General features: G+C 46.4%; 1 protein-coding gene across 4 annotated transcripts; it reads left to right on the top strand.

The window, feature by feature from the left end:
* The first annotated feature begins 441 nt into the window (after window positions 1–441).
* On the top strand, window positions 442–10019 carry ZSCAN12 (zinc finger and SCAN domain containing 12). 4 transcript variants are annotated; one of them, XR_004812342.2, is made up of 4 exons: window positions 465–1477; window positions 3974–4121; window positions 5699–7271; window positions 9846–9983. XR_004812342.2 is itself a non-coding variant. In XM_035710650.2 (4 exons), the coding sequence occupies exons 1-4, from the start codon at window positions 1064–1066 to the stop codon at window positions 9880–9882; spliced, it is 1725 nt and encodes a 574-aa protein (XP_035566543.1). In that variant the 5' UTR covers window positions 465–1063; the 3' UTR covers window positions 9883–10019. The 4 variants fall into 4 exon arrangements, 3 of the variants coding, with proteins under 3 accessions (XP_035566541.1, XP_035566543.1, XP_035566542.1); XM_035710650.2 differs by having other exon boundaries at window positions 5699–6824; window positions 9846–10019; XM_035710648.2 differs by lacking the exon at window positions 9846–9983 and having other exon boundaries at window positions 442–1477; window positions 5699–7610.
* The last annotated feature ends 495 nt before the right edge of the window (window positions 10020–10514 follow it).

Raw genomic sequence — 10514 nt, 5'->3', positions numbered from 1 at the left:
CCCCCGTCCACGGCCACCCCGTTCCAGTAGGCGCCGCGGCCACCGTCGCCTCGGCCCGTCCGCGGTGCCGCCTCCTCCAGGTCAGCCTCCTCCAGAAAGCCGCGCGCCATGGGGTCAAGGTCACAGAAGGAAAACCGGCAGTATTTTCCACGAACAGGGATGCAAACCCCCAACAAAACATTGCCAAGTTGACTCGAATAAGTCATAAAAAGCATTATAGGACAAAGTGGCACCTACTCGAGGTGTGCCGGGCCTCGCCCGCCGTGGGGGGCGACGGGGAGAGCTACGGCACCTGCTAGCTCGCCGCTCCCTGCAACCGCCGGGGAGGGCGCACGCGCTCCCACCCGCCCAACTCTCGCGACCTCGCGGGGCCCGCGGGAACTGCGCGGCGAGTCGCCCGCCCACCTGCGGCTGTAGCGGAAGTGCGTCCTCGCGGACCTCGCTCGCTTCCGGCCTTTGTGGGGCGCTGTCGGCTGTTCCCGCTCCGGGCCTATTCTAGGCCGCGGGCCTTCGGGCCGCGGAGGGGTGAGTGCTCTGGCCTCTGCCCGCCGCGCGTGAGCGAGCGTGCGGCCGTCTCCCGCCCTCGGAGGGCCGCGGGGAAGGAGCGGAGGCTGCGCCCGCGGGGATAAAGTCCCGCGGCCGCTGCCTGCCAACTCCTGGGCTTCCGCCGCACTTCGGCCGTCACAGAACAAAGGAGACCTGAATGATGTCTCCACCTTTTACTACTGCTTATTTGCTCTAAATGTTAGTTGTAGGCGCTTTGCCCTTTATTCTAGAACAGAATGCAGGTGTTTCTGCCGCGTCGTATTCGTTTGTAAACCCTCAGACCACTTGGCATCTTTTACTTAAGTTCTCAAGTCTCTTGAAATCAGAGCATTTCCCCGAGTATCGTCAATTAACCTGGAGGAGGCTTTCAAAGCACAAAGTGAATTTTTAGAGTTTGCCATTTTTGCCTGTGTGGTGTAGCCTGTGTTAGAAGGGATGGCTTCTCCCTCGGGTCCGCCCAGGACGAACTTGACCAGGGATTCTTGCTAAAAGCGTTGACAAAGCTTTTGAAGACACGATGGCATCTACTTGGGCAGTCCAGGCCCACGAGGACCCGGATGAGCTTTTGGAAGTAAAGACCGAGGAGGAGGAAAAGGAGTGTAAGGATACCCCCACACGGGATCAGAACCTGCAGAAGAACAACACCCACAGCGGAGAAGTCTTCCGGCAGTGCTTTAGGCAGTTCTGCTACCAGGAAACATCTGGGCCCCGCGAGGCCCTGAGCCGGCTCCGCGAGCTCTGCCACCAGTGGCTGCGCCCTGAGACCCACAGCAAGGAGCAGATCCTGGAGCTGCTGGTGCTGGAGCAGTTCCTGACCATCCTGCCCGAGGAGCTCCAGGCCTGGGTGCGGGAGCAGCACCCCGAGAGCGGGGACGAGGTGGTGGCCGTGCTGGAGGACCTGGAGAGGGAGCTGGATGAGCCCAGGGAGCAGGTGAGAAAAAGAGATCTGGTTTATGATTGAGAAAAGGTGGATTATGGATTTCTAGGCCAGAGTGAAGCGCAGCATTGTTTCACAAAATGTGTTCTTGACAGTTTGGTGTATCAGGCTCGACCCTCTTGGAAAGTTGGTTAAAATTATATTTTTTTCTGTGGAAGGATCGCGTATTTCTGTACTAGGCCTACAGAGTTCTAGTTGGTGAAATGTTGGTCAAAAACATTGGAAACAGATTTCTAAGAGGAAATGTTAGAGAGGTCATGGTAATGGGGTGGGCAACAGTCGTTTGAAACAGACATCACTTCTGTTTTGCAGTATAGTGTATCTGCTGCCCTGCCTCCATTAAAGAATTAAAAGATGGCAAAATCAAAGTCTCCACCTTGGAGACGTGTGAGGTTGGAGCAGAGTGGAAGGTTAGGATTGAGGGCCAGGGCAGGAGCCAAGTTACCTGGAGTAGGAGAAAGCCCATTTAGGTTGGACAGGCGAGTTGTAAGTAGAAGGGTTGAGAACAGAGAGTCCAGGACCTTGAATATCATCTCTGGAGTGTAGATTTTATTCTGTAGGATACAAGCTTCTGTTTCTCTTTAAATCTAAATGAGTTTCTCTAACCCCAGGATGTAACCAAAGTTATAGAAGCTTGTTCTGTTCTGTTTTGTTTAAACATTGTTAAAAGACAGTGGTTCCCAACCGGTGTCAATTTTGTGCCCTTGAGGCATCTGACAGCGTCTTGGGACATTTTGGGTTGTCAGATAGGGTGAGGTGCTACTGGCATCTAGTGGCTAACAGGCAGGGACATTGGGGAATGTCTTACAGTGCATAGGACGGCCGCATACCACAAAGAATTATCTGACCCAACTTGTCATAAAGTCAAGACTGGGAAGTCTTGGTAGGAAGAGTGTAAGACAGGTAACTAACCAAACAAGAAGTGCATTCCAGCATTGGGGCAGAAACACTGGAGAGGGATGTGAGTTTGAAATGGAGTTGTGATGGTAAGTCTACAAGGATGAAGCATGTCGTCCATAAGTTAATTGGAAACAATGACAGACTAGTGGATGAAAACTGTCTACCGAGGATTCTGTTCTAGGCTGAGCACTGGGGATTTCCAGCTTAAGATTTTCCAGTGTGATCCAGGTGCTCCTAACAGAGTTCAAGGTATAGGGGAAGGTGGATTAAGGAAAAGTCCACGCATTCAGAAGACATATACTGAATGTTGATTTTTGTACCAGGCACCATTCTAGGCAGAACCAGAAGAAAGAAGCAGAGTTCTCAAGCACAGTAATTTGGTTTTAAACATGTTGAGTTTGTTTACCAACTAGCCCTTTCCCTCAGAGCACGCTGGGGGCAGCTAATGGAATTTAAACTTGATTTTTGAGGCCCTGCCAGAGATCCATGGGTGAAAGGCATAGCTCACTGTACCAGCCTTTTTCTCCTTCCACTTTTGAGGTGGACACATCTTTTTCTGTCCATCTCAGATAGCATCATGCTAATTCTGGCTCTTATTCTGGGGTCAGAGGTTACAAAATGAAACTGAGTCGGAATAGAGGCAGTGTGTGGTGATTTCTTATTTACAAAATTTAGCCACTGTAGGGGATTGGGGAGCAGTTTGAGGGCCTGGTGTGTGCCAGTGCCCCCCCCCCCTTGGGTGAGGTGCTTTGGTACACAATCAATGCCATACGGTCCGAGTAACTGGGCCTTGGTCACAGAGCTACTGAACTAAGAAACAGACTAAGCGGTCCCTGGCCCCTGCATTTTGCACCCTGCTGGGGAAACCTATTATTTTCAAATACAAGGGGAATTGTTTTGTCCAGGCATGGAAGCTACAAGGCAGCTTAAACTGATAAATAAATGAGTTAGTTGGAAGAGCAGGGGTAAAGGGTGCAAGAAGGGATGGGGTTGAAGGCAAGGGTGGAAATACAAGCCTCAAACAAGAAAAGGCCTTTTCCTCTAAGTGGGAACCAAAGGAGAAGTGTGTGTGTGGGGGTGGGTGATGAAATGAAGGGTGGGCGGTCCCTGATGTGACTGTGACCTTGACCGTGTACAAGGAGAAATCAAGGTCATCTCCCAGAAGGAAGTGGGGTGGGGGCCTGGGCAGGGCAGAGTCTGTAGGGAGGAGACCTCCTCTCCGTCCTCCTCCCCCTTAGTTTCCTTCTGCCTTCTTCAGCACCTCTGTCCTTCGTTCCTCTCTGCTTATCCCCACCCTGTTTTCCTTCTCCTGTTTTATTCTCCCCCAAGTTCTGTTCTCTTCCTTTCTGCCTCCCTTCCCTTTCTCCACTTCTTTGAGCATAAATGAAGTGAAGGTGGTACAACCAGCATTTTGTAGCTGTGAAGAACGAGAGAAGGGAAGGTTTCCCAGAGGAGGTGCCATGAGTAGGCTTAGGACAGACTGGTCTCTGGAGAGAAGTTCAGGTATCGGGGAGCTGGTGTCACTGCCCTGGACTGTATCCTCTTGTTTGCTGTTTGCAGAGTGTCTGAACTGTGTCTCGTCTGCCCCAGGTCTTGGTCCACACTGAGGAACAGGAAAAGCCCTTGCAGGACATGGGCCCTTTGAGGACAGAGCAGGAGCCCAGCACGTCCCTTCCACCCCTGACAGTGCAACTAAAATGTGAGTCTCTGGAATCTGAAGCCCAACCAGAGGAACAAGGTAAAGAAGACAGAACCATCCTGGGAGAAAGGAAAAGGCAGGCTGGCCCATGACATGGGGCCTCTAGTACTTTGTTCTGTCTGATCAGTATAGTCAGGAAGGGCTCTCATGCATAGACTCACCCACTTTGGTTTGTCACTCTTCCGTTCTTGTTTTCTCTTTGTATTTAAATTTTTTGTGTGTGAATTCTTGCAATATTTTATTTGAGATCACTTAATTTAGTCCTTCTGATAGTTATTTTCCTGTCCTTATCTCCCTGCTTTCTCTAGCCTTTATCCGATCAGACAGTACTACTGTCTTCACTTTGGCTATCGGTCAGTAGACAGGCCTCTGCCCCACGATGTCTGCAAGTTCCAGATGGTTTGGGAAAAAAAAATGTATAAATGTGTATGCTTGTAAAGAGCAGGAACGACAAAGCAAATATAGCAGAGTGTTAAAAGTTGGTGAATGAGGGACGACTGGGTGGCTCAGCGGTTGAGTGTCTGCCTTTGGCTCAGGGCGTGATCCTAAAGTCATTGGATCAAGTCTCACATTGGGTTTCTTGGATGGAGCCTGCTTCTCCCTCTGCTTGTGTCTCTGCTGCCCCTCTCTCTCTCTCTCTCTCTCTCATGAATAAATAAAATCATTTTAAAAATAAATAAATACAATCTTTTAATAAACAAATAAAAATAAAAGTTGGTGAATGGGTGAAAGAACCCATATTTTCCTATCTCTACTTTGTCTATATTTATTTTTTTAAAATAGGTAAAAATTCATATAGTTCAAAAACAAAAGTTACCCAGTGAAAGGTTTTTCATTCCACTCAATTCCTTTGGCAATCTGGTCTCCTCCCAGCCCTGAAACAGATTGTCACTGTTTTTAAGTTCTTATGTGTTCTTCTTAGAAATTTTTTTACATACATATGTTTTTCAAATTCAAAATATGTATTCGTATTCAAAATAAGTATCTTTTTTTCTTTTTATCACTAAGATAGTAAAATTTGCAGTTTTTATTTCTTAACAGCAGCTTGATATTAAAGTGTATGGACGAGCCACACAATTAACTTACCCATCCCCCAAGCTGTCCTCAGTGTTTTACTTTAACAGGTAGTGGTGGGGAATGTGTGTGAGTACTTCAGTATAGATTCTCATATGTGGAGTTACTTGGCCAAATGTTGAGTACATTTGTAATTTTGATGGATATTGGCAAATTGCTCTCTGTAAAGCCTGGGTCAGTTTACACTCCTACTGGCGATGTGTGACGCCCATTTCATGAACATGGTGTTATACTCATGGGCAGAGATGATGGGTGAAAATTGTATCCTGATACTGTTTAAATTTGTTTTTCCCTTATCTTAAGGTGGAGTATCTTGTGTTTAAGAGTTAATTATTTCCTTTCCTGGAGACAGTCAATTCTTCCTTTGCCCAGTTTGATTTGGGTTTGGTCTTTTCCATAATAGTTTTTGAAGTGCTTTATATATTATGTCAGTCCTGTGTTTTAATGCCATTTCATTGTCCTACAGAAACTCTAGGTTCTTATGTATTTTTCACCTGAATAATTTTATGCTGGAAATTAGCTGACTTGGTGATCGATTGTAGTTTCAGGTGTTGAGACTGGAAAGGAGTACAGGAATTTAAAGCAAGAAGTTTCTGAAGAAATGGAACCATGTGGGAATATGTTTAGGTTTGAAAGTGAAGTATTCTGGTCCACTCGATACAGAAAAGTTAATGAATCTGCAGCAAAAGCAGAGGAGTCTTCTGGACACTCCAGGGAAGGTGAACAATCTACAGGTGATGAAAACAGAGTCAGTTTGGCTGGACAGCAGATGGTCTATCTGGAAGAAAAACCTCACGAGTGTGAGGAATGTGGGAAAGGCTTTAGTCAGCACTTGCACTTCATAGAGCATCAGAGGGTCCATACTGGGGACAGGCCCTACAAATGCGAGGAATGTGGAAAAACTTTCCGTGGGAGAACTGTACTTATTCGGCACAAAATAATACACACTGGAGAGAAACCATACAAATGCAATGAATGTGGCAAAGCCTTTGGCCAGTGGTCAGCTCTTAACCAACATCAGGGGCTCCACACAGGAGAGAAGCACTATCACTGTAATGAATGTGGCAAAGCCTTCAGCCAGAAAGCAGGCCTCTTTCACCATCTCAAGATCCACACAAGAGACAAACCATACCATTGTACTCAGTGTAATAAAAGTTTCAGTCGGCGCTCGATACTTACTCAACATCAAGGAGTTCACACTGGGGCGAAGCCCTATGAGTGCAGCAAGTGTGGAAAGGCCTTTGTTTATAACTCATCCCTCATTTCCCACCAGGAGATCCACCACAAAGAAAAGTGCCATCAGTGTAAGGAATGTGGGAAATCCTTCAGTCAGACTGGCCTTGCTCAGCATCAGAGGATCCACACTGGGGAGAAACCCTACAAGTGTGATGTATGTGGAAAAGCCTTTATTCAGAGGACAAGTCTTAGAGAACATCAGCGAATTCACACTGGGGAGAGACCTTATAAATGTGATAAGTGTGGGAAGGCCTTTACTCAAAGGTCAGTCCTCACAGAACATCAGAGAATCCACACTGGAGAGAGGCCCTACAAGTGCGATGAGTGTGGGAATGCCTTCCGAGGAATAACCAGCCTCATTCAGCATCAGAGAATCCACACTGGGGAGAAACCCTACCAATGTGATGAATGTGGCAAAGCCTTCAGGCAGAGGTCAGATCTTAGTAAACACCAGAGAATCCATAACAGAGATGGTCCCTGTAAATTTAAAGAGTGTAGGGAATCCTTCAGGCAAACTTCAGCTCTAATTCAACATCAGATTATCCACAGAGGAAAAAAATCTGTTTCTGTATGACAACTATAGGGAAGCTGTCTCACAGTGGAGGCTGGAGAGAAATACTAGCTTTCAAATCCTTTAGGGCAAAACGTCAGTCACTCGCTAAAAGGAAACCTCAGATATTTTACAAAGAATTCATTGTGTGCTGCCCATTCTCTCAGGTGCTGTGGAGAACAAGAAGCAGAACACCAAATTATCCTTCTCAAAAGTTTTACAATTTAGTTTGGGATTTCTAAGATCCACGTGTGAGGTTAGATCATCAAATGGCAGCAGGGCAGGAGGATTGATGAGTCCTGTATCTTTGAAGTGGCACCTGGCACACAGTAAGTGCTACCAATTCTGGAGGACAGATCACTGATGCCTAAGCAGGTCAAGAAAGATTCTATGGATGATGAGGGTTAGATGGGCAGATTTGGAAGGCAAAATGGGAAACATTTAGGGTAAAGGAGATGTAAGCAGAGGCAAGAGTGCTCATGGTTTGGAAGCATCCATGCCAACCTGAGGTAGACCAGCTTCAGTTGGACAGTTGATGGCAGTAAGCTGGAAACAGAACTTGGGGACAGATTGGGAGGGCGAAAGAGCCTCTTAACCAAAGGCACTTACAGAACACTCTTACTGAATTCCTAAAATATCTCTGTAAATTAAAATTCTTCTCCTTTTTTTTTTTTTAAGGATTTATTTATTCATGAGAGAGACAGAGAGAGGCAGAGGGAGGGGCAGGCTCCCTGTTGGGAACCCGATGTGAGACTCAATCCTGGGTCCCTGGGATCATGCCTTGAACCAAAGGCAGATGCTCAACTGCTGAGCCACCCAGGCATCCCAACATTCCTCTCCTTCTTAAAAGCAAGGCTACCCTTGCTTATGGAGATGGTGACATAGCTCTAACATCACACAAAGGGAAAGGCCAGCCCCTGAAGCCTGGGTCTCTGACCTCAGGTCCTATCCATTGCTCTAGGGATTCCTCTGAGCATCGGAATCACCCATGGAGCTTGTTGAAATGCCTGTATCCCACTCACAGACATTCTGCTTCATTAAGTCTGGAATGAGGGCAAGAATCTTCATTTGTATAGCTCTGTGGTCACCTGATTATAAATCTGAGAAACATTGCATTGAATCCCAGCTCCCTTCATGGTTGCCTGTGGAGTGATTACGCCTGGACACAGTCTGTGTAAACAGGGACCCATGCAGATTTGAGGCATTAAAGAAAGCCAGGTGCTACCAGTGCTTTAGTGGACAGGGAACTAGACCACTGTCCAGCCCCTAGGGCTTCAGAATGGCCTTCCTACTGTTTCATACTTAAGGCTTTCAAAATAGACTAACCTACATTTGAAGGCTTCCAGGGGTCATCTGAGCACACGTCTGTGTATGTTTAGTTAAGGGAGGGTGCTAGAGTTCTGTTTTACTCCTAACCTCTCTTTTTACCCAACTATACGGTTCTCATGTTCTGAATTCCCTAATAACTGCTCTCTAGAACTAGTTTACAATTTTTTGGTCTATATACCTTCTTGAGCACATGAAAGAGCCAAAGATTGGTGACTTTGTCCCTTGGGACTTGTGAAAACACAGATCAACTGATAACTGGTTAACTTTACTCCTGTATTACTGAGTAAATAGTTATGTCCTAATGAGGGCCGATGATTATTGTTGTGGATAATAGGCAGCCATGTAGAGGCATGTATGGCTCCTGGTCTTTTTATTTTTACCATTTTTTTAAACTTTCTTTTTAAATAAATTTTTAAATTTATTTGACAGCACAAACAGGTCAAGTGGCAGGCAGAGAGACATGGAAAAGCAGACTCCCCACTGAGCAGGGAGCCTGATGTGGGGCTGAGGCTCAGTCCCAGAATTCTGGGATCATGACCCGAGCTGAAGGCAGATGCTTAACTGACTGAGTCACTGAGGCACCCCTGTTTATCTTTCTATTTACAGAGACTATAACCTTCACTGAGCTGTCTCCCCTTATTTCCTTCCCTTTCTACCTTGCCATGGCAGACTGCAATTTCTGGGGCTACCTCCTCACCCCACCTTATCCCATGTGGCTCCAGGATCCTCTCCACCCCTCACCTCTAGCTGGTTAGTGGGCTTGAAGTGGTAAGATAGTGACAAAAGGGGGTGGTAAAAGACAAGGGTAACTATCCTTTGGCTACTCCTAACTCCCATTGCATCCAGCCCTGTGTCTTTATCCCATTTCCTCCCTGCTCCTGTAATGTACTTGGTGTCCTTTCCCAGTGGCCCCTTTCTCTTGCCCCTCTATCCACAGTCCTTTACAGAACATAAGCATATCATCACTGACTTGGAACCAGAAGAGTCTCTGGAGAAATAGATATGTAGCTTCTAAGCTCGTAGGTGTGAGCACATTTTCATATAAAAATAATAATGGTATCACTACTATAATTTAGGCATATTATGTATCACATTTGCTTTTGGGATTGTAATTTACATGACTGGGAAAACATTCTGAGTTCGCAATAGGGGAAAGCAAATGAACATTTGAAAAACAACTCAATCATAAGTTGAAAACTCTTTAGGGTGTTTATCCTACGACCAGCATTGGTGCTGAGCCCATGAGACATTGAAGCCGCCAGGGCTGGACACCTAATTTTTTTACATCCAGAAAGCAGTTTGTTGCCCCGAGTGAGCCTGAGTGTACTCAGTCGTATGCTTCTGTTCCCCAGCTCACCCTGCCATGTGTCTCTCACTCTCCTGCAAGTTCTCTGCTACTCAGTGATGAGAACCCACGTGCACCTTTCCTCTATACCAGCTGATGCTATCTGTCCTTGCCATCCGATCTGGTTTCAGACACGGTGTCCAAACTGAAGTTACTCTTCATAGTCCCTTTGAGCCTCTCTCATAATCTTACTGTTCACTGGAACTCAGTTCTTATTTTCTGTTTGCAGTGCTGTTACTTGCAGGTTGTGCAGTTCATCTGCTTAACACGTTCTTTCAACGCAGACACATCCTCCATCTGCCCCTGATGTCCTTAACTGCCTAACATAAAGGAGCTGTAGACAGAGACCCAGAGCAGCAGGATGTACCCCTTCAATAGGATACAGTTCATCACTGGTTTAAAAGTGAAGGTGGGGGCTTTGTTCTGATCACTTCTTGTACTTATATATAGTTGCAGAACCAAGAAAGGGTGGGATGGCATGGAATTTCCAAGTAGGCATCAGAGGGGTCAAACTATCCAGGATAAGGAGAAAATAGAGTGGAATAACGCCAGCTAAACTGGCAACACAGAAGGCGAAGGCCCTGAGGGGCAAGTGGGGGACATGACGGGTTAGAGATGAAACTGGGGAATGTGGTGAACAGAGTGCCCCATGACGAAGTCCAGAGTATATCTTTATGGATAAAAGGTAGACATGCTGTAACCGTGACAGCATCTAGAAATTAGGGTCCTTTGGAGTAGCTTACCTTTGTGGATTTTGAAATCATCAACAATAACAGCCGGTAGGATGGAAAAGAAAAATGTGAAATTGAAGCAAGTCCAAGGTAGAAATAAGGTCAGTCGAGAATAGTAACATAACAGCCAGGTTGAAGAACTGGTGTAACATTCAAATGATGAATCA

Source organism: Canis lupus, chromosome 35 (genome assembly GCF_003254725.2).
Source record: "Canis lupus dingo isolate Sandy chromosome 35, ASM325472v2, whole genome shotgun sequence".
Lineage (NCBI taxonomy): Eukaryota > Metazoa > Chordata > Mammalia > Carnivora > Canidae > Canis > Canis lupus.
The sequence above is the reverse complement of the archived record's forward strand: the minus strand, read 5'-3'. Positions and strand labels throughout refer to the sequence as shown.

Bases quoted from the DNA above. Each gene is read 5' to 3' on its own strand.
- ZSCAN12 (XM_035710648.2), top strand. From the start codon at position 1,064: ATGGCATCTACTTGGGCAGTCCAGGCCCACGAGGACCCGGATGAGCTT. The intron at 1,478-3,973 runs GTGAGAAAAAGA...CGTCTGCCCCAG, and splicing joins TGGATGAGCCCAGGGAGCAG to GTCTTGGTCCACACTGAGGA. The intron at 4,122-5,698 runs GTAAAGAAGACA...GATCGATTGTAG, and splicing joins AGCCCAACCAGAGGAACAAG to TTTCAGGTGTTGAGACTGGA.